Here is a 24,052-nt window from a genome sequence, read left to right on the forward strand (position 1 = left end):
AAGAGACTCTCTCACCCACCCCTGTCACCTGTGGGTGGAGGGACTTGTGCGGCCGCTGGAGATCCCGTCCCTGAAGCCTGCTCGGATCTGTTTCTCTCGGTGCCGCAGCCGTGGCCGCAGCAGGTCTGGGCTGGGCTTTGTGTCTGCAGCGCGACGGACCTTTTGCGAGAGGTTTGCAGATCCCTCTGTGGGTGGAGGGACCCGCGTGGCCGCTGGAGATCCTGTCTGTGAAGCCTGCTCGGATCTTTTCCTCTCGGTGCCGCGGCCGCGGCAGGGCTGCACTCAGCTCCCAGTCCCAGCGCCCAGTCCGCGGCGCGAAGGACCCCCCGCGAGAGGTTTGCAGGTCTCTCTGGAACAGAAATCTCCCTCGCTCCAATGTTCCGTGGCCTCTGGGTGCGGAATTCGCCGTGAGTTACTTCCCTGTAGCCATTCTATGGGTTGTGGGTTCAGAGCTATGTGTATGTGCGTCTTTCTACTCTGCCATCTTGGCTCCGCCCCCCCAGAATAGAATCTTTCTTAAGTAACCTTTATTTTATTTTATTTTTTATCAATTATCAAGCATTTTTCTTTTCCTCTCACCTTCCAATTGAATAAAAACCAAACAACAAAAATACCTTTGTGACAAATATGTATATTTAAGTGAAACAAATTCCCACTTGGCCATGTCCAAAAATGTCTCATGAGTTTTGAGTCTGTCACCTATCAGGCAAGTGAATAGTTTCCTTATCTGGAATCCTGGCTAGTCATGACATTGACCAAAGTTCTGAAGTCTTCTGAATTGTTTGTCTCTTCAATGATGCAATTGGGGAAGGTGTTTCAAAAGAACAATCTTAAAAGTCGAGAGCTTCCAGTCATGGATCTTGTCCCCAACAATTACAAGGAAGAGGAGAAGCTGAGATTCAAGTAAAGAAGCAGTTCAGCTGGAGCCCAGAAGCTGAACTGGGGTGGGTGGGACAGCCAGGGCATTGACTCAGGAGGGCTCAAATTCAGAGGGGGCTATCAGTCATGTACTCCAGCAATTGGGAACAACTAAGCTTGATGATTATTTAGAGAGAATAATTAGTTAAAATAGAAACTACCAAATCCCCATTTCCTCTCTCTTGCAGCTGTAGCCTAGATTTGCTCCTCCCTGACCAGTTTTCTTCCCCTTTGCCTCCTAGTAAAGGAATGGACTCCCTAGAAATGCTCTCTCAGTATCCTGATGTCTCTACCCCCAGATCAGAGTCTGACTTTCCCTTTTCTCCCTCCACCACGGGGCATTCATTGCCCAGATTTCTTCCCCCACAGGTCCCTTGTGTTGTGAATTCATTGAGTCCCTCCCCAAAGATCTCCCTGTTTTCCAACTGAATTTGCCTTAAAAATAATTAACTTAAGGGCACTTTTCAAGTTCTTCCCATTGCATCAAAGTTACTAACTCCAACACTGCTTCCCATCAGCTTTCTTCTCTGAACTCTTTTCTTTTTGTTTTGTTTTAAATTTTATTGATATGTTTTCTTTTTAAACTACAAAGATTTGTAGATTACTCCCATGTCATGAGAGGTCTCTTGTAGCAAAATAAAACCACTAAGTAGAACCAACATACATTGCCTTCAGCTGAAAGGACATACAGCATTTCACATCTGTAGGAACCTCCACTTCTTGATTTTTTTTAAGTTAAGAGAATTCTATTTTCTTTCCCTATTGCCTCTTATCCCATTCTTAAAAAAAAGAAAAGAAAGCCAAATTTCATGTAACAAATATGCATTGTCAAGCAAAAAAGAATTCCCTCAGTGTCTGTGTACCACTACACACAGAGAGATATGTACATATATGATACATATATGTGTGTATATTCACATATATGTAGATATATATTTTATATATGAGTATACATGCATACATGTATTCATATTATACCTTTAATCCATCATCTCCCTTTCACGTGTAGCATGTTTCATCATTATTCCTCTGGATGCATGGATGGTTATTGTATAGATCATAGTCTTCATAGCTTTCAAAATTGTCTTTACAGTGTTTTTATTGTATGAATTGTTCTAATTTTGCTCATTTCATTCTTCATCGGTTTATAAAAGTCCTCAAAATTGTCCATTTTTATAGTAATATTGATGTTACAAATAGAAATTCTTCTGGTTCTGCTAACTTCACTCTGCCTCAGTTCACACAAGTCTTTGCATGTGTTTTTGGAGTTTTCCCCCCATATTTTTATTTTCTCATTTCTTACAGTCTAATAATATTCCATTACATTCATATGCCATATCCTATTCAGCTTTTCTGCAGGGGATGGGCACTTTTCAAAGGTGTATCTCAGTTCTCTGCAGATGGCTCCAAACCCCCATTAGTGATATTCCTCCAAGTTTAGAGGGTGGTTCCTGCCCTCAGTTCCATTTAGCCACTAACATATTAGCTTTTAACAGAAATGTTTACATTACATATAATACACCTTATAATCACAAATATACAAACATTCTTCCCAATCTGTAGGAGGCATAATCCCCTTCCCCCAAGTTTGTATCATTTCACTCTTTGGGGAGGGGAATGGATTCAGTTTATAGTTTAGTTTGGTTCCTATAGAGTACAGTCCCAGTTCCAAGTCCAAAACCCCACTAGGGCTCAATTCTCAGACACCCTGGCTTCTCAGGGCTTCCCTGTGGGTTAGTTGGCGGCACCATCCTTCCTGTAAAACCATGGTTTGAATTCTCAGTCCTGTGGGAAACACTGCTAACACCTGAAACTGAGAAGGACAAATAACACAGAACAGAAACCAACATCCCCATGCTCATTTCCTGGTGCTAAGGTCAAAAAGAAAGTAGAGCAGAGAAGTCCTTCCCTTCTCACCAGTTCAGTTCATGGCATCAGTTGGACGAACTGATGGACGATCTGTGGACATTATCCTTCCAGTCAGAAAGAGAGGAACCATCTCAGTCTCACATTTCTAAAGATATGGGCAGCCAATCAAAGGAAGCTACACTCACCCATGTAGTGGAGGAAACAGAGATCTCCATGTTAGGCAATCTGGATAAATTCTAAAGGCCACTTGGGGTGCCGCCATGTTAGGATGACTGGACATGCCCAGACAAGCTTGGATTAAATGGAATTGTAAACTATACCTTCACATGTGCTGGTCTTCTCTTTTCTACCAAGTTGTGAGCCTCTAGAGAGATATCCCTTGTGTCACCTAGCATTCAGCTTTGGGCATAGTAGGAATTCAATGAATATTTCCTGGGATAAACTAAGTATCTGGTGTTCCCTGGACACTAAAGAGCACATGCCCGCTCTCCAAGACCAGCAATGGTCTCTAAGGAGAGACAAACAGGTCACCCTGCCTTTTCCTGTCTCTTCTCTGATGAGCATTTGTTCAATGACTGAAGGAGCTGTTGAATTTTCTTACTCTTTCTACAAAATATTTCTTTTCTCTGGCTTTGTGAGATCTTTCTGCCCCTCTCTCTTGTGACATGTCAGCTGTCAATCATAATAAATCAGTCAAACAGATATACTTTGGGGAATTCTCTGACAAGAAACAGACAAAGGAAAATCTGATTTCTTCCTCCAAGCTAATTCAGGACCACTCTTCTCCCTTTCAGAGATCACCCTGTGCCCTTTAAGAATTATAGAATTTTAGATTTATGATGGGAAGGGCCCAAGTCTTTTAGAGGAAATTAGAGACAGATTAAGTGATTTGCCCGAAGTCACAAAGGTTGTAATATCAGAGTCAAAATTTGAATCTAAGTTCTCTGATTCTAGTGGAGAAAATATTCTCATATAATGGCAAAAGAAATGAATTTGTTGCCAGAGGGGACCTAGGTTCAGATTTCAATCCTACTGCTTACTGCTGCCTATGTGATCTTAGAGAAGTCAATTCATATAGAATGCAACAAGAAATTAAGTGATTACTGTGTGCCAGGTATTGTCATGGTCCCTGGGGAGTCAAAAAGAAAAACCCCTACCCTCAAAGAACTGACCTACAGAGATAAGGAACATAATCAATATATTAAAAGTTCTTATGAGAGTGGGAGGACAGGGAGCCTGGGACACCCTCCCCCCATCATGAAAGTCCTCTGGTAGGAGATGACTCATAGAGAGCTTTGACAGTTTCTTCATCTATAAGAATGTAGCACTTGAATTCCATAACTTCTTTTAGCTCTAAAGTCCATGATCCAGTAAGGATCATTATTCAAGTGAGCTATGCCATGGCCCATTTTGGAGAGTCAGGGGTTCTGTACTCTGACCCCTTTCCATCAAGCTAAGGATTCTGAAAGTAAATAGGAAGTTTCCAGTTCAAAAGCCAGAGACTTCACAATAGAACCTATCAGAGCAGAAATCCTTGCCCTTGCCATAGCACCCTCCTTGCCTTTGCTTAAACTCTTCTTAAGGGATGATTTTTAGGGTGTTTGGCTTGACTCCTTCACAGCCATCTCACACTTTGATTTTCATCCCTCTCTTTATGTCAGTGCTTGAATCATGTTGTGGCCAGAAAGATTCCTACTGGGAGAACAGTCATTCGTGTTGTGTCTATTGGTTGTTCTAATCTTAAAAATGACATCTTGGTGGCCAAATCCAACACCTACTGGTGTTACCCATGCTGCTCTCTTGAATTCTTACCTGGAGTTGGAAGAGCATTAATCCAATTTTTTTAAGAACAAAGAATTTCTGCTTGGTCATTTGGAAAGCTCACCCTAGGTGCTAACTGCTTTTTGTCTCATTTACTGCTAGAAGGAAGGAAGGAAGAAGCCAGGGCATGATAGAGAGCAAGATAATTGAACTGGAGAATCCTGTTAAATAGAATCCCACTCTCAAGTGTGTTGAATAGGGCTAACTTACCCCAGGGTGTTGGAGAAGGGCCTACTTTTAAAGTTTACCTCCTCTTCCCCCACCCATCCCATATCAGAGATACTGCCTTTTTCTTAGCTTAAACAGATCTTTTAAAATGGGTTGACATCAGCAGAGTATAAAGAATACTGGATTTGGAGTCAAAAGATCTGGGTTTGACTCTTGATTCCACCAATTACCACCCGTAGAAATTAGGACAAGTCCTTTCACCTCACTGTTCCTCAGTTTCATTGGTAAAAAGGGGGAGTGATCCCTTTGTTTCATTGCCTTCCAGATATCTTTTGTGATGTGCCTGTTCTTGATGCTTCTCCATTGGCTTGAGGGTAACTTATATGGTATTTGACAAGTCTGTGGAGCTATGGCTCTGTATGAGATTCTGCCCCATAAATCTGAGGGGGCTAAGAGCCCTTGGCATAATGCTGCTTCCATTGGTGACACTCTTCCTGAAACATGGAAAACTGGCAGTGGGCTCAGCATTAGATTGCATCTGGCCAAATGTCTCATTATCACTTACTCCTTCCCCACATCCCCCCATTAATTTTTCCATGTCATAAGTAGATCCAAGAAAAACCCAAGCCACACAACTGGGCCAACACAAACATCTATGGATGCTCCCACATGCCACACATATTGCTCAGAGTCCAAGTGCAGCCTGTCCCTCTCCTAAATTAGTTGGCCACTCACATACACACATTCCATTGGTCCTCACCAATGTTCTCTCATGTTATCATACCCTCTCAAAATGACATGTAGGCCAGTTTCCATGTACCATTAAATCACTATTCATCTGTTGCCTTCCTACTTGTTGACATCTTTAAATGCCCTGGCAGAAACATCCACAGAGTCATCTATTCCTCATTTCGTCTGTACCTGAAGTAGGAGCATCCCAACCCAGCTGCCTGTGTACAGTATCTCCTGTGTTTGCTTTTGCATCTCAGCCCCTGTAGTACCCCTTGCTCCTGACTCCATGAGATAAAGTATTTTGATTTCCAAGGGATTCCTTGCTGACCTGGAGAGTGGATGTCAAATAAGGCCATTTGGGGTGAAGAGGGATAAGACTCATTCTGTTTCCCCTAGAAGGCAGACCTAGAAGCAAAAAGTTGCAGAGAGACCAATTTAGTTTTGATATAAGTAAAACCTTTCTAATAATTAGATGTAGCTAAAAGTAGAATAGATTCCCTCTGGAGATAGTAGGACCTCTCCACCATTAAGGTTTTAAATAAAGACTGAGTTACTACTTCATCACCTGTGTATTATAGTGTGGTGTGAGATAGACCAGATGGATGAAAAGGGGTCCTTTCCAACTCTAAAATTCTTTGATTACCTCTACATACATCCTATGATAACAATACTTGATAACATACATGTATATATATATATATATATATATATATATATATATATATATATATATATATATATGATTTTAACATTTGCAGAGCACTTTTACAAATATCCTCAAACCAACATTCTGTTAGATATTATTATATCTTCTTTACAGATGAAAAAACTGAGGCAGACAGAGATTAGATGGCTTTCCCAAGGTCATATGGTTGGTGTCAGAGAGCAAAGTTGAACTCAAATCTTTTTGACTCCAATGCACTATGCCCTTCAGCTGCTTCTGATCCAGTGAATTCAGTTTAAAACAGGGGCTGAACCTAAATGAATTCAATTTAATGGGAGTGGGGGGAGCTGATCATCTTCTCTCTGCCCAGTCCTAAAGCATTATAAAGTGGGTTGGTAAGGGCTTATGTGACACCTTACAAATGTAGTGTTGAAATCAGTGGGTCATGTTCCTTGGGCTCGCCCCACCAGAGGTGATGTTTTGGCTCACTTACTAAGTCCATTAATAAATCATTGTGGTTGAAACAACTCCTGCTTTCCATGCTCTACTGGATAACGAAGAATCAACAAGCAAGTTCGAGACTTGCTTTCACAAGTGAAACCCAAGGCATCTGTCACTTTTGATAAATGAAGCTACTTCCCTTCTGTCCCTTCTCTGAGTCAACCCAAAATGCACTTAGGATATCTAAGGCTGCAACAGTTGCAGGGGACAGGGTGTCCTGGTTACATATTTCCATTTGTCATAGATTTGTTAAAAGGTTACTTCCTGCTACGTTCCTATCAGAATTTTTATATGATTTTTATTCTGGAAAAACAACTCTGGGAATTGATATCGATCATCACCACAAATAAGGTACTGTGGTACTGTGGACAGAGTGGTAGCCTTGGAGTCAGAAAGACCTGGTTTCAATCAACAAGCATTTATTAAGTCCTTGCTGTGTACCAGGAACTATAATTAAATGTGGGGATACAAAGAAAGACCAGAATATCCTATTCCCTCAAGAAACTCACATTCAAATACAGGAGACAATGCACAAAGATAGGAGGGTTGATGGAAGGGCAGATGCAAGGTAAGCCCAAAAGAGAAGCACTAGCATTAAAGGGGGCTAGGAAAGGAGGCTTTTTGCAGTTGGTAGGATTTTAGCTGAGACTTGGAGGAAGTCATGGAAGCCTGAAGGCAGAGATAAGGAGAGAGAGTTCTTTAGGCATGAAAGAAATCAATGAAAATGAACGGTTTCAAAATGGGGTGGTTTTTAAAAAAGAAACAGGAAGTCAGTGTCACTATAGCATTGAGTATGTGGAAGAGAGTAAGATGTGAGAAAATTGGAAAGGTAGGGCTCTCAAAGCCAGAGTTTTTTTAAATTTGATCTTTGAAGTAATAGGGAGCCATTTGAGATTATTGAGTAGGAGGGTAACTTGGACAGACCAATATTTTAGGAAGATCACTTTGATAGCTGAAGGATGATAGACTAAAATGGGGAAAGACTTGAGGTGGGGAGAGCATCCAAAAAGCTATTGCAATAGCCCAGGTGAGAAAGGATGAGGAATTGGACCGGGGTGGTAATAGTGTCAGAGTAGAGAAGGGGATGTATCTGAGTGTTTTTACAAAGATAGAACTGATAGGATTTGTCAACAGACAAGTTGAGGGGTGAGGTTGTGAGAGGTCTAATCAATCAATAAACATTTATTAAGAACCTACTAGGTGCCAGGTACTGCGCTAAGCACCAGGAATACAAAAAGGAGACAAAGGACAGTACGTGCCTACAATCTAGTGGGGGAGACAATATACAAATATACACAAAGTTAAGCTATATACAGAGTAAGTAGGGAATAATTAAGAAAGGAAATTAAGAGGTACTGGGGAAGGTGTCCTATAGAGAGTGGGATTTTAGGTAGTCAGTAGTCTGAGCAGAGGAGGGAGAGAGTTCTAAGCATGGGACAGTCAGAGAAAATGCCCAGAACTGAATGGCTCATATCCTACCTCACTCAACCACTTACCACTGGAACCCTGGGTTAGTCATTGAAAATCATCGGATCATAGATATAGGGTTGAAAGAGATCTTAGAGACCATCTGGTCCAGTCTCCTCATTTTCTAGAATAAAATGAGGCCCAGGGAGATTAAGTGATTTGCCCAGTTACCCAAGTAATAAATGTCAAAGATGGGAGTGAATACAAGTCCTCTGACTCCATATCCACAGCTCTATCCTCTGGACCAAGATATTTCTGGGCCTCAGTTTCCTCATTTGTAAAATGAAGGGGTTATACTCATTGATTTCTAAAGTCCTTTCCAGCTCTAAATCCCTATCCTATGATCATACACTCCATTAATTCCTGTTGTTGAAGCCTAAAATGAAACATTCTGAGGCTGGATTATCCAATAAAGAGTTAGAGCTTCATAACATGGGCTCAGCCATGCAGAAAGAAATATGAATGGCCATTTTAGGTGGAAAAAAATTGGAGAGCTGAAGCATGTACATAGATCCTAATCTTGCCCAAGGATAATTCTAGCTCCTGCTGCAGACCAATAGCTTAGAATAGGCTGTATTCTCAGGAGAAGTTGGTAAATTAAAAAATCAAATTGTTTCAGGAGAAACACTGCTGGGAGGCTGCTATCTGAGTCCTTGCTTTACCATGACAACTTATGGGCCCTTCAGCAGGTTCCCTCACACATTCCTCATGTGCCCAGTGTGCTAGCCCCTTCCCTCATACTTAGAAGTTAAAGGAATGGATTCTGAAGCCAGAGGTCTTTGTTTATACCTTCCTGCAATGAGTCATAGCACACCTCAGAGAACTGAACCAGAGAGAATCTAGGTGACCCATCTTAATACTCTACTGAACCTAAATAGAAATTTCTTTTGCCATCTGAAAAATTTTTGGCTTTTGAATAACTTTCTGTGTTAGTGCCCTGTATAATAGAAAAAAGAATCAATGAATTTCAGAGCTGTAAGGCAGGTGTCAAACTTGAAACTGAATTAGATTAAAGTATAATTGGAAAACATTTAACAAAACAAATAGAAATACAATAAAACATTTATTGTAGTTCAATCACGTCTGACTCTTGATGACCCTGTATGGGGTTTTCTTGGCAAAGACACTGGAGTGGTTTGGCATTTTCTTCTCCAGATCATTTTACAGATGAGGATACTGAGGCAGGCAGGGTGAAGTGGCTTGCTTAGGGTCACACAGTGTCTGATGCTGTATTTAAATTCAGGTTTTCCTGACTTTAGGGCCAGTGCTTCCAAGAAAGGTGAAACCCACTACCTCCTAAGGAAGCCCATTCTATTTGAGGGAAGCTCCAATTGTTAGGAAGGTTTTCCTTACATTAAGACTAAATCTGCCTCTCAGTAATTTTGACTTTGCTTCAAGTTCTACCTTCTGGGACCAAATGGAACAAATTTCTTCCTGTTTCTCCCTTCAAGTCTTATTTGACATTCAGCTTTAGCCCAGCAGGAAAGCCCTTAGAAACCAACATTCATTTAGTATCATATGATAAGGGCAGACTGCAAGGCACACAGTAACACAAGGGGTACCATATGTAGGTAGCCTGGGAACATTTTCTTGGGAAATTGTTATTTATGTATAGCTTGGCTGGGGGCCCTGTCAGACCCTAGGATCATAAATCTAGAACTTTAAAGGACCTCAGAGAACCATCATAGTCCAAAGGTCTCCTTTTACTTAAGGAAATGGAAGCAATAAGGAGGTCAAGTGCCTTGCCCAAGATCACAAAGATCAGTCAGAGGTGAGATTAGAAAATAGGTGTTCTCACAGTTATTCCATATCTATTAGTGTCAACCACTAGTAAGGCCTTGGGGAGACAGCGACAGAACCAAGACAGTCCCTGAATTCAAGGAGCTGCTGTGACTCTAATGGACATTAATGGACAACTAATGACAACATGGACACTAATAGGTCAACAAATACATCCACACAGAGAGTAATTATGGAAGGTCTCACCACAGAGCATTAGGAAAGGTGCTTGTAGAAGGTGCACTCAAGTTGAATCTTGAAGGAAATTAAGAGGATTCAAGAAAAGAGATAATTCCAGTCATGGGAGGAGGAGTATAACCCATTCAAAGGCACAAAGACCTGGAATTTTATTTCTGGGAAATAGTAAATAGATTGGTTTGGCTGAAATGTCAAGTATGTGATGGGGAGTAACATAGTGAGCCTCAGGAGATAGGTTGGAGGCCAATTGTGAAGGTCTTCAAATTTAGAAGGAATAGGGAATCACTGTAGCTTCTGGAGCAAAGAAATGACAGGGTCAGATCTACCATTTATTACAGATTTGGGTTTTTTTGTCAATAGTGATGGTACAGAGAATCATCAAGTCTAGAAGGTCATTCATTACAAGGAAGACCAAGAGGGTTTATGTGAATCTTGTGGGGGTGTAGGCCTTCTAAAAAGGAGGGTGTCTGAGATACCATCATATCATTTGTCCTCTGACTACATGACTGTATCAGGCCCCTCCATCAGTTACCTTCCCCAAGGCTTTTCAGCTTCTTTTTATGTGTTTATGTGTTGCATTCTTTATTGGATTATGAATTTCCTGAGGGCAGTGACTGTTTTCTGCCTTTCTTGATAGTGTTTTGAACCATGCCTGGCACATAATAGGCCTTTAATAGATGTTTAGGGCCTCTAGGTGGTACAGTGGATAGAGTCAGGAAGGCCTTGAGTCAGGAAGACCTGAGTTTAAATCTGAACTCAGATACTTACTGGTTGTGTGACATTTGGCAAGTCATTTCACTCATTTTGCCTCAGTTTCCTGTAAAATGAGCTGGAGAAGGAAATGGCAAACCACTCCAGTATCTTTGCCTAGGAAACCCCAAATGAGATCAAGAAGTTAGAAGTGACTGAAAATTAACAGAGCAATAGTAATAAATGTTTATTGATGGATGATCAACATACCTCTTTATAACAAAACTTAATATGCACAAGTTAGAATTTGTAGAATTTCAAACTCATGGACCTGATTTTATATTCAATACCTGGCAATTCAATTCACTTTGCAGAATTTTCAAAGGCAGAGTAGCATTAGAGGGAAGCAATGTCTTTCTGCATTTAGAGTTGACCAAAAAGCAGGCAGTTAATAAGTGTTGAATAAATGAACCAGTGAATAAATGGTTGGATAAATGGATGAGTGAATTCTGAATTAAATCAATAATGAAGAATAGTCCGTTGTGTTTCCTCTTAAGTCGGTATTAGAAATATGTCAGAATCAATAGATTTATTTCCAGATGAGCTAAAGGGAGGAGGTATCCTCAATTGCTTCACTATCACTACTCATGTTCAAATCTAGCTTTTATAAAACCACAAGTGTTGCTAATGACCATGCTTTAGCCCCACTGACCAGCTTAGGCCTTGATGGACCCCCTAACAGCAGCAAAAATAGCTGCTTCCCTGGAAATCTGCACAACAGATGAAGGATCATGTATCCATTGCCTCTGTCACTGGTGCCAAAGATAGAAAATCTAGATCCCTTTCACCTGCTCTCAGTCTCTGCCTGGACTCCCTTAGGCAGAGGGAAATAGCTCACTACAGAGCTCAGTAAGTCTTCCTTCCTCTCTCCCCGGTATCCAGAGACTTACTTAGGGTGGGTGGTTGGAAGGGATCTTGAGGAGTCCTTCCCCCAAATAGTTTATATTCTGCCCTGCTGAGGCATAACTTCCTATTTATTAGAGAGTTGCCTCTGGGTCTGCAGATGGAAACTCAATTTATTATTCACTGTCATGAAGTGGAAAAAGTAGGGGGGTGGTGAGTCTCTCAATCAAGCAATATATTTATTAAGCACCTCCTACACCAGCCACTGTCCTAGGTGCTAGAGACACAAAGACCAACATGAAAGGGTTTCTGCCCTTAAGAAATGTGTATTTAGTCAGGAGCTTTATATATACATATATACATATATGTATATATAAATCTATATCTATCTATCTATCTCTATAGGTATAGATATAGATAGATATAACCTGTAGAGTTGAGTAGTGGGATTTCCAAGCTTTGTAACCAAACAAAGAATTGCTCTAAAATGGAGTGAGAGTAGAATGGTGTCTGTATAGGGAGCCAGGCAAGTGGAAAGAAGGGTTGAAGGCCTCCTCTGAGGCTTTGGGGGTCTCTTTCTCTAAAACTGAAAGTGGCAGAATGTCTTTAATGTGTCAAAGAAATGATAAAGCAAACTCAACAACACCACCTTTGCATGGTACTTAAATATTTGCAAAGTGATTCCTAAATGATAATCACACAAGGTGAGGTGTGGAAGAAAGTCTATATTCTTAGTTTAACTTAGTAGTCCCCAAAAGCCTGAATCTTAACCTGAGTTAAGGGGGTAGGGGGACAGGTCTTAGAAGCCACCAAGACCTTCTTCTCATTTTCCAGATAAGGAAATTGAAGCCCAGAGAGGTTGGGTGACTTGACTTGACTGAGGTCACAAGAGCTAGTAAGTGTCTTGGTAGGATTCAAACCAAAGTCTTCCTGGCTATAGTTCAAGCTCCTCTACTGCCACAGGCTGCATTGTCTCTGCACTTATTCAAAGACCTGCTGAAATGGCAGGATGACCACATGTAACAGCAAGCACCCTAACAGGTTCCTGGATCTACATTTCTTAAAGGAAAGGTGTCAACCATCTTTTAATCAAACACTTAGTTCAGGGGAAAAAGTCAGCACCCTGAACTTCAGAGAAAATACAAACAGAAATTAAAAGCAGAAATTACAAACAGAAAAAAAATAGCATAAAGACCAACTGACAGGGCTTCTAACTGTCTGACCATAAGCTATGCATACATCACAGATCAATAGACAGATCCAACTGCCTTACCATTACATACATACATAGTTACCAGAGAGGGAAGCACTCAACGGCTATCCAGAGTCTCATTTGGCCAAATTACATGAACTGTCTTCCAGTGAGTGAGCCCCAAAGCAAAACCTCACTTCAGAGTATACGTAGAGCCTGAAGACATCACTTGTTTCAGTGCTTAATTACCAAAAGGTGTGAAAACCTTCATGCAAGCAAGCTTCCCCTAAACAACCTTCCTTTAATGGGCTCCACATGAGGCCTATTAAATGGATTGGGAGATCTTAAATCCCATTAACGTTACACCATAGCAGAGTAATGCAAGAATATGTAATAGTACCACAGATGAACAGGAAGATGAACAGGGTTATGGGGGCGAGGGAAGGACTAGCAAGACATTTCTTCCCAAAGCTTTTTTCACTACCCTCCTCGGGCTCTTAATATAATGCAATTTATTTAATCTGGACAGAATGGGAGCATTACGGAATGTCATCAAGATAGTCAGGGACAGAAAATATGAATTGCAATTGCAAAGAAATGACTACCAATGGTCTCCATCTCTGGCCTGTAAAAAGTGACTTGGAACACTCTTAAAATTTGCACAGTTGGGTGAGTTGTTACAGGATGCTCAAATTTAGACTTGGTCCTGTACCTTAGAGATGCATTTCACAGACAGGAAGCTGAGGCCTGCAGAGATATGACTTTCCTCAGGTCACGCAGAGCGTCGTTGGCAGGGATAGAACACAAACCTAGTGCCTCTGATTCCATTCCAAATCCACATGTCCCGTGTCTTCTTTTGAAAAGACGCAATTTTGTAGGCTCTTTGCTTTTGTTACCGTTTTAATGCCGAGTCTTGGCTTGCGCCAGCTCCCAATCACATCTGGTCGCAGTGCAGTAAAAGGGGGTAGAATCTGAGAATCCCCAAACCACTAGTGCCTGAGGCTTTAACTGGTCAAGTCAGAGAGAAAGCAGACAACCACTGTTCCATCAAGGAGGCTGTACTGAATGCACTGATTATATTTAAACATGTTTTTCATATACTCTGCATGCCATATTTTATTAGAAGCTTAAATGTTCACAATTAGAAAACTAATGACTTTCCTATTTTCAAACTTATTTCTCATTTCTAAATTTCCCACCTTGGGAGGTTTGTTTTAACTTTCTATAGCGTTTTGGAGTTGTTGGCATTATGTTTGCTTAGGGGAATTTCACAAGACGTGGTCATTTCACACAGTTAACTTTTAGGAGTCAAGATCTGGGTTTAAATCCAGTCTCAGATACTTGACACTAGCTGTGTGACCTTGGGCAAGTCATTTAACCCCATTGCCTTGCCACAAACAAAAAAAAAAAGACCTGGGTTGAAGTACCACCTTTGGATAAGTTTCTTAACTTCATGGTATCCTGGACAACTAAGGTTAGAAATTGTAGAACAGTTGATAAATGGAGTTTCTTCACCAGGAATTTCCTACATTAATGAAAGCATAGGTTTTTCACCAAAAAGAAATAAAAATAAATTGCTACTTATGGGTGTGTGTATTTTTTTTTCCTTTTTAAATAGATCTAGGTTCATAGTTTACATCTGAAGTTAGCTAATACTCTAATCAAACACTGTAGGGATTAAGTTTTGTTTACAAGAGCAGATGGCATTTGGGGCTAGCTAAATAGCAGGTACTTAATAATTGTTTGTCCAATGAATGAGCAAATGAATGGATGAACGGATGGATGAACAATGGACTGCTGAATGAAAAACTGAATCTTGGGTTGAATCAACAGTAAAAAAGAAAGAAAGAAAGAAAGAAAGAAAGAAAGAAAGAAAGAAAGAGAGAAAGAAAGAAAGAAAGAAAGAAAGAAAGAAAGAAAGAAAGAAAGAAAGAAAGAAAGAAAGAAAGAAAGAAAGAAAGAAAGAAAGGGAGAAAGAAAGAAAGAAAGAAAGAAAGAAAGAGAAGGAAGGAAGGAAGGAAGGAAGGAAGGAAGGAAGGAAGGAAGGAAGGAAGGAAGGAAGGAAGGAAGGAAGGAAGAAAGAAAGAATTCTGCAGTCTTTTTATTTTTATTCCAAACTTGACAAACACCAAATAAAAGTAATTCCATATAGCATAGAAGAGCAGATAAAAAGGATTGTACACAAAACTGTAAATATCTGTTGTGTAGAGCTTCTTTACTTTTTAAATGTAGTGGCTTTCAAAACTGTCCTGCCTGTGTATGATTCTTTCTGGGTTTTTCTTGCACCTTCTTCCATGCATTTCTAAATCTTTTTCCTCTTTTTTTTGTTTTGTCCAACCTTCCTCTCCCCCACCCCACATTCCCCAGGGAGTTACACTTAAAATCTCTGCGCAAGAGTTAGAAGGGAGTTAATCTAGTACAATCCCTTCATTGTACAGATGAGAAAATTTAAGCCTAGACAAGAGGAAATATGTGTTGCCTAGGTTTCATGGGATTATAGTTCCATCGCTTGAAGGGGCCTGAAATATCATGTAGTCAAATCCCTCCATTATACAGGTGAAGAAAAGGGACCAGAGAGGACAGGGTCACACACTTGTAATTCTGCCTTTGATGTTTGGGGTCCTAAGATTTTATCTGAATAGTTCTCTTTCATATGCTAGGGATTTTGTGATGAAACTTTTGTATCAACAACATCATTGTCTACTGGTTGATTTTCATTACACTTATCTCTTCTGCATCTTGGGGTTACAGGCACAGTATTACCCTCCCCCCAACTCTGGAAAATTCATGTAAAATTTTTTGGCCCTCCCTTTGTATCAGAGAAGAAGTCTGAATTTTGTCTTTTTCTTTTATGGGGTATTTACAATACCTTATTGTAAAATCTGGGTAAAGTTTTGGTCATAGGCTATATATAGGTCAATGTTAAGTAAAAATACTTTTTCTGTGTTGCCTGCTGGCCTTTTGTGTGTCATCTGCGGTTTCTTCAAAACTCTCCCAAATTTCCATTTAATTTTTTATGCTGACCTGTGACATATCAAAACTGCAATGAAGAAAAGTTGTATTGTGGAAGGAATAATTGTATTTCCAAAGGAGAATTCACCTCTGACAACTGCTTTGTGTTATTAAGGTTTGTTCTTTGGGGTCTGTAAACTGAGTGTGAAGGGAGGGGGGGTCAGGAATAGTATCACTGACAGTATCACTACTCTCCTGCTGTCCAGTTGGTTCTCCTGCTGTCCAGTTGGTTCCATGATTAGAAGTAGAAGTTGAGTAGTGCAGCGGAGAGAGCCCTGAACCTGGAGCTAAGAAGACGAGTTCACATCCAGCTTCAAACACTGTGGGCATGTTACTTAACCTGTAACTGTCTCGATTTCTTCATCTGTAAAATGAGGATAATAATAGCACCGACTTTCCAGGCTTGTTATGAGGATAAAATGTAAAGCCCTTTACAAACCTTCAAATGCTATGGAAGTTCTAGTTTTTGTTATTATTAAGTAAAGTGTCATCACCGCCCATAGTTATAACAAACAGTATTACAGTGAACTGATTTCTGAATATGGAATCAGAAGACCTCAGTTCAAATTCTAGTTCAGACACATACCATGTGACCTTGGGTAAGTTATTCACCTTCTGGGGGCATCTGTTTCCATACTTGTAAAGTAAAAAGACTGTACTAGATAGCCCTTCTGGCTTTAAATTCTGTGATAAGTGATGATCTGTAAAGTAGGAGTGAATAATACTTTCAGCTTTTGACCACAGGTAATTGTGAGAAACTCGTAAACTTTCAAGTGTCATGTGAGTTAATATAGTGCTCCTTCTCCAGAACTCTCCCACAATTTTTTGTCTTTCTCTTGTTTATTTAATACATTCTTCTTTGTGTTGTAATTATTCATATAGACAATAAGATAAAACATTTAAAAGCTTACTGTCTACCAAGTTCTGTACTAAGTTTTGGGATTACAAACACAAGCTAATGGGATGGTCCCTACTCTCAAAAGGCTTATATTTTAGTAGAAAAATTCAAAGCAGAAAAAGCTACAAAGGGGGAAGGAGAGGGTATTATATAATTGGCATGTCTTCCATATCAGACCATAAGATCCTTGAGGTCAGGAAAGGAGGGAAGGAAGGAGAAAGGGAGGGAAGGAAATATGGAAAGGAAGGAGGATTGGAGGGAGGGAGGGAGGGAAAGAAAGAGGAATGGAGGGAAGTAATCAGGGCAGAAATTCCAAGCTGTTCTTGCAAAGTTATCTCTTCCTCCAATAAGACAATGAATAACATGAAAGCAGCCACATTCCATTCCAGAGGTGATCCATTTTCCTTTGCAGTGAGATAATTTAATAAAGGAATACTATCAGAAAGTTGCCAAGTAATTGTTTCTACAAGTTTGGTCAGATACTTGATTTTCTCAGAATAGACAGCTTTGCCGTATTGGAAGTGAAAAGCCCAGAAAGAAGAACATGTTTTACAAAGATGGCTCTGATTACTTCCAAGTATTGTCTAGTCTGAGTTTACATGGACAAAGTTCAATCATAGAAATTTCTTACATAATCATACTTCTAGACTCATGTTTTCACCCTCTTCGTTCCCTGGGAATGCTAGATTTTGACTCTTTGCAACAAAAAAAAAGTCTTTCAGCTTTTATACAGTTACTCAGGTTAACAAAATATCAAATATAGGATGGGGTTTATCTCACCTGACAAAACAAGCTCATTAACAAAAAAGAAAAGCCCTCCTTCCCTCTACTGAGAACCCTATCTCCCCAGAGACCTATCCATCTTCATAATTTATAGTAGTACCCTGAATAAATCCTCCCTCCCACATACTAAAAGTAGGGAGGGCAGAGAGAAGGACTTGGGTTTCTGGAGAATTAAGTAATTCTCCCTTCTGATTGGACCAACCTCCCCAGGGACCTCTGGGCATTATGATATTCCCCTGGATGTGGGGAAAGGATTCAAGGCTCTTGGAGTGACAGGCCACTCCCCTCCCCCCACCATCCCCATAAGTGAGCTCACTCTGATAACTGTGTGGGAACCTCTGCTGTGAAGTAATACATAGCGCTCTAGTTGACTTTCTATCTGTCTTTGCAAGCGTTTAGTTCTTCTTTAGATTTTTAACCCATTTAAGCAAATGAACCAAAATGACTTATTCCTGTTTCTTCTGGGATTGTGCTTTTTTAAATCATTAGACATGAACAAAGGCATCATTTAAACAAACCTTCACATTTAAGAGAGAAGGGGAGTCAGAATGTTATCTCAGAACATTATTAATTCCAATACCTTCCCTCTCAGAGGAGAAAACTTTACCCTAGTTCTTTAACTAGTTCTTTAACTAATGGCAGTGATACTTGTTAAAGCAGCCCTTACATGGCAAGAGTCATCCAGCTAGACATACCTTGCAAGAGAGCCCACTGAAGACAGCTGCAGAGATGTGTTGGAGCCAGCTCTGGGGGACTCGAGCAATTACAATTTAAGAAATGGGCGAACGTTATAAATCAGAACTTGATTTATTGTTTTGTTGATTTCTGTACTTAAAGTGATGGAGAAAGTTGTAATGCAAATTAAACTTAAAAGTGTGCTGTACTTTTTTTGGAAAGCTGGTTGTTATATATTTACTAGCAGCTCTAATTAATTATTAGAAATATTTTCCTTCTGTTGAACAGAAATCTGCCTCTCTGCACCTTTGGCCACTTGCTCCCAGGCTCTGCCTTCTGTTGTCAAACAGAACAAAATTAATCCTAAACTCCTCCTTGTCGTAGCCCTTCCAAAACTCGAAGACAGCCACCCTGTCTTCTTCTTCCTACTGTAAACATAACCAGTTCCTTCAACTGAGCTTCCTATGGCATCCCTAGAGGACTCTTTTAATTACCCAACTCTGGTTTAAGTACGTTTTTATTTTGGTAATAAATTCACATTTAGAAAATCCAAGGATTAGATTCCTGAACCTGTTTGCACATGGCCTTTTAATCCAGTCAACTGAGCGGAAGGCTAACCATCATTAAACTAATCCTCTTGCCTCTGGTGCGGTTAGTCCAGAGAGCATGTATTTTGGCTTGCAGAATGTGAAGTCTTCATCTTTGATTCTGTGTATTTTCCCCAGCCTTTGAGAAAGTTCAAGTAGGTGATACAATCCTATTTCTTGACTTTTGCAGATGTCTCCTTTTTAAAGTGGTATAATTGATTTTTTGGTATTTGAAAATTGAACTTGTAGTTTGGAAATGCTTGAGAAATACCAAATAGGTAATAAATGAAGCCACCCTCCATTCCCTCACTCCCTCCTTTTTCCCCCTCCCCAGTCTCCCCTTTCCCACCAGTATGGGAATATTGTGTTTCTTTATAGAGTAGATGAGTGTCTGCATTTTTCTTTTTCTCCCCGAACTCTATTTTAGCATTTTATTTTTTCCTATTTCATGTAAAAATCCATTCTTAGCCTTTGAGTTTTTACAATTTTGAGTTCCAAATTCTCTCCCAACCTCCCTCTCCTCCCCCCTCATGGAGAGAGCAAGCAGTTTGATAAAGGTTATATATGTGCATTCATGCACAACATGTTTCCATATTAGTCATGTTGTGAAAGAAAACAGACAATAAAACCAAGAAAAATAAAGTTAAAAAAAATCGGTATGCTTCGATCGGCATTCAGGTTCCATGAGTTCTCTCTGGAGGTGGATAGCGTTTTTCATCATGGGTCCTTCAGAATTGTCTTGGATCATTGTATTGATTAGAACAGCTCAGTCATTCACCCTTGATCATCATAATGTGTGTATTTTTTAAGAGAAAGTGTCAACAGCACTCTAAGTGTCTCTCTGTTCCATTTCCTTGCAGGTCTGAAGGAGAAGGCTCACGGAGTGTCAGGTATGTGTTTAATTAGTTCCTCTGCTTGTGTCACTGTGGTCCCCTGGAGTTTGTTGTTTTAATGAAGTCATGTGCTTTGATTTCTGTCTGACTAGTGGTCTTATTAGGTCAGAACCATTGAAGCAAGGAACTTAGTGTTTTGCATTTAAATGGATTTGTTTAGAAGTGCACCCCAAAATGAAATATACTCCTTCCTAGCCCTCCAAAACCATGGCTTCTTTTTCTTCCCCTAAGCAATTCCAACAAGGGGCTTCACTCAGGAAGAATGTGGACTCATTTTTTTAAAAAATTGCTTTTGGTCCGTATCCCTCAATTGTCCCCTTCCCCCAATCACATTTGATCAAATTAAGCAAAGTAAGGGACTCTATGTCAAGGCCTGCCTTGATTTCAAGTGGCAACATGAGCTTGATTCCTTGAGTGACAGAATATATCTAGTCTTGAAAGTGTTCCCCTTCAATGGAAGCAGGCATTCTACCAAGCTATCCATGGATTTCTTACTCTTCCCTGAAAACATCCCCAGTCCTCCATGGCTGCCTTGTTGGGTCAGGGCACACAGGACCTGGAGTGTTGCTTGTTTGTGAACACCGGCTTTACAAAGAGGGCTGAGATTGATTAAACAGAGATTGCTCTTTCAGAAAAACAGAAAACCAGAACTGCAATGGTTTTTCACTGTTGGCATTTTGAAATGTCTGCCTGGTTTGAAGGAGAGAAAAGAAACCAAACAATATTGGTGTGATATCCATTGAAGGCTGTTGTCATTAATGGGGGTTTCTTGCCTTTTTCTTTAACTAATGACGCTACTCTATATAGGATGTAGATCCAACTGGCTAGAAAAGGTCTGGAAAGAGGGTCTGACCTGAACATTACATTTGTCTTTACAATTTCTTTGAATTTTGTACAATGGGCTAGAGTTGATGCTCTTTACGTTTTTTGGGGTACCCAGCAGGACATGTATATTAGTTGTCTCCATCTGTCTGTCTATCTATCTGTATCTATTCATAGATAGATAGATGATAGATAGAAAGAGAGAGAGAGAGAAAGAGAGAGAGAGAGAGATGATAGATGATAGATATGAAAGAAGCATTGCATTCAGGAAGAAGGAGACAGTTGTCCCATTCTGCCCTGGTCAGACCTCCTCTGGAATGTTGTGTTCATTTCTGGGTGCTGTACTTAAGGAATAAGAGAAGTAAAGTGGTGCGTATTCCATGGAGTGAAACCAGAATGGTAAAGAGCCTCATATTCGTTCTCCAGTGGGGGGAGGTCAATTTAAAAAAGTGGTGTTGTTTGGTCTAGAAAAGAGATATGATAGAGGTGGGACATGATTGACATCTTTAAGTATTTGAAAGGTCATCCTGTAGAAGAGAGATTAAACTTGTTCTGTTTCTCCCCAAAAGGCTGATCTAAGAATGATGGGATGGAAGTTTCTGAGAGGTTGATTTAGGTTGGATATAAGGAAGGATTTCATATTGAAATTATTAAAAAATGGAACAGGAAGTTTCAGGAGGTAGTGGGTTCCTCCTCAATGGAATTCTTTTTTTAAAAATAGTAATTTTTTTCCCCAATTACATGTCAAGACAATTTTTAGCATCCATTTTTACAAGATTTTGAGTTTCAAATTTTTCTTCCTCCTCTCCCCTCCCCTTTTCTAAAGATGGTAGGCAATTTGACATAAGTTATATATGTGCTATCATGTAAAACATAATGTATTTATGTTTTCTGTATTTCTGTATTAGTCACAGTTATTAAAGAAGAAAGATCAAAATGGGAAAAAACATGAAAAAAGAATAAATTAAGTGAAAAAAATATGCTTCAATCTGCATTCAGAGTCCATCAGTCCTTTATCTAGATGTGGATATGATTTTCTTTTGTGGGTCTTTTGTACTTGTCTTAGGTCACTGTGTTGCTAAGAAGAGCTGAATCATTCATAGCTGATCATCACACAATGTTGCTGATACTACGTACAATGTTTTCCTGGTTCTACTCATTTCACTTTGCATCAGTTTGTATGAGTCTTTCCAGGTGTTTCTGAAATCTCCCTGCTCATCATTTCTTATTGAACAATAGTATACCGTTGCATTCATATACCACAGCTTGTTCAGCCATTCCCCAATTAATGGGCATCCTCTCAACTTCTAATATTTTGCCACCACAAAAAGGGCTGCTATAAGTATCTTTGCACATGTGAGTCCTTTCTCCTTTTTATGATCTCTTTGGGGTATGGACCTAGTAGTTGTATTGCTGGATCAAAGGGTATGCACAGTTTGGTTGCCCTTTGGGCATAGTTCCAAATTGCTTTCCAGAATGTTTGGATCAGTTCACAACTCCACCAGTGTCCCAATTTTGTAAATGCATTAGTGTCCCAATTTTCCCACATCCTCTCCAACATTTATCGCTTTCCTTTTTTGTCATATTAGCCAATCTGATAGGTGTGAGGTGGTACCTCAGAGCTGTTTTAATTTGCATTTCTCTAATCAAAAGTGATTTAGAGCATTTCTTCATATGCCTATACATAGCTTTGATTTCTTCATCTGAAAACTGCCTGGTCATATCCTTTAATCATTTTTCAATTGAGGAACCTCACTGGAATTCTTCAGGTAGTGACTGGAAGACCATTTGTTGGGAGTGGTTCCAGAGGCTTCCTTTTACCTCTAGGATCAAAAATAAAGTCCTGAGATTGGCATCCAAAGTCCTTAATAACCTGGTCTTTTCCTACCTCTCCAATCTCATACTTTATTCCTGTCTCTACAGTCTAATGATCCAGCTATCCCTCATCCACTTCTTGTTGCTATCTCCTGTCTCCATACCTCCATTTTGAATGCCCCCCACGCCTGGAGTGCTCTTCCCCTTCTCTTCACCTCACTTTCCTTATTTCTTTCACAACACAAGTGAAATTCCATCTTCTGCAGGAGGCTTTTCCCACTCCTGACTTCTCCTCCATCCTCCATATAGTTCTTTTCCTCTAATATTATCTTCCATTTATACCTTATAAATCATATGTGCACAGAGTTATTTATATGCTGTCTCCCTCATTAGAATATGAATTTCTTGAAGGTAGATTTTTTGCCTTTCTTTGTATTGCCAGCACTAAGCACAGTGTCTGGCTTTTTGATTGTTGTTCACTGTTTTAGGGTGGTATTCTTGACCTTGCATGAGCTACAATTCCTCCAGAAGACAAACCATAGTTAGTTATTAATTTCACAGGGAGGCAAACATTTCAAAGAAAAAATTATACTTTCAGCACCTGCTCCTCTAAGTTTCTAGCACCTTCATACATCTCCTTGGCAGCCCATGGCTTTTCATTGTGGGGACCTGCTTGGGTCTGTATTCAGATTGAATTTTATCTGCTTTTACCCATCCTTAGCATGGATGCCTCACAAATCTCTAACTTGAGCCTTACCTTGAGCATTTACATGACTACCATATACTGGACACTAGACGCTTGGTATTCCAGAACCAAAAAATAAAATAAAGTTCTCTTTCTACTGGGAAAAATGTACATAAGTAAACAATAAGCAAAAGAAATACAAACTGATTTCAGAGGGCTCAAAGAGCAATAACGTCTAGGGTTTGTGAGTGGGAGGAAAAACCTGAACTCAGCCCTGAAGGGACCTAGGAATTTGTAGAAGAGGAAGGAAGTAAAAGGGAAGAGGATTCTTGGTACATGCACAGAGACAGGCGATAGATGTCATATACAGGAAACCACAAGTAGGCCAGTTCATCTGGTGCATAAAGTACGGGAGGGGGAGTGATATGAAATCAGTCTGGAAGGAGAGCTTGCAGCGAGATTGTGAAGGGCTTTAAATGTCAAACAGAGGAATTTGTATTTTCTCATAGAGAAAGTAAGAAGTCGTTGAGGCTTCATGAATGAGGGGTGTCGTGGTCAGATCTGAGCCTTGTATCATCACCATTTTGGCATCTTGCTGAAGGATGGTTTGATGAAGGGAAAGGTTGGATCCAGTGGGAAGAATTATGAGGGGAGTGGAGGGAACAAACATTGATTAAGTGCCCACTATATGCCAGAAACTATACTAAATGCTTTACAAATATCATCTCATTTGTTCTTCACAACCACCTTGGCAGGTAGGTTCTATTATTATCACCATTTTACAGCTGAGGAAACTGAAGCAGGCAGGGGGTAAGTGACACACATCACAAGTGTCTGAGGCTGGATTTGAACTCAAGTTTTCCTGATTCCATGTCTACCAACCGTGACACCAAGAATAGTAGTCAGGTGAGAAGTGAAAAATTCTTGAATGAGGGTACTGGGTGGGGGAAAAGAGAAGGGAATGAATGCAAAAAAAAATT

The 24,052-nt window shown here is 40.1% G+C and overlaps 1 protein-coding gene across 4 annotated transcripts in view; it reads left to right on the plus strand.

The window, feature by feature from the left end:
- Positions 1-24,052, plus strand: part of IQSEC1 (IQ motif and Sec7 domain ArfGEF 1) — a 778,715-nt gene that overhangs the window by 221,243 nt on the left and 533,420 nt on the right. For all 4 annotated transcript variants that reach the window (XM_072598258.1, XM_072598257.1, XM_072598259.1 and 1 more), the window contains exon 2: positions 19,718-19,747. In XM_072598258.1, the coding sequence (XP_072454359.1) occupies positions 19,718-19,747 (30 nt within the window). The remainder of the gene's footprint in view (positions 1-19,717; positions 19,748-24,052) is intronic.

This window comes from Notamacropus eugenii, chromosome 3 (genome assembly GCF_028372415.1).
Source record: "Notamacropus eugenii isolate mMacEug1 chromosome 3, mMacEug1.pri_v2, whole genome shotgun sequence".
Lineage (NCBI taxonomy): Eukaryota > Metazoa > Chordata > Mammalia > Diprotodontia > Macropodidae > Notamacropus > Notamacropus eugenii.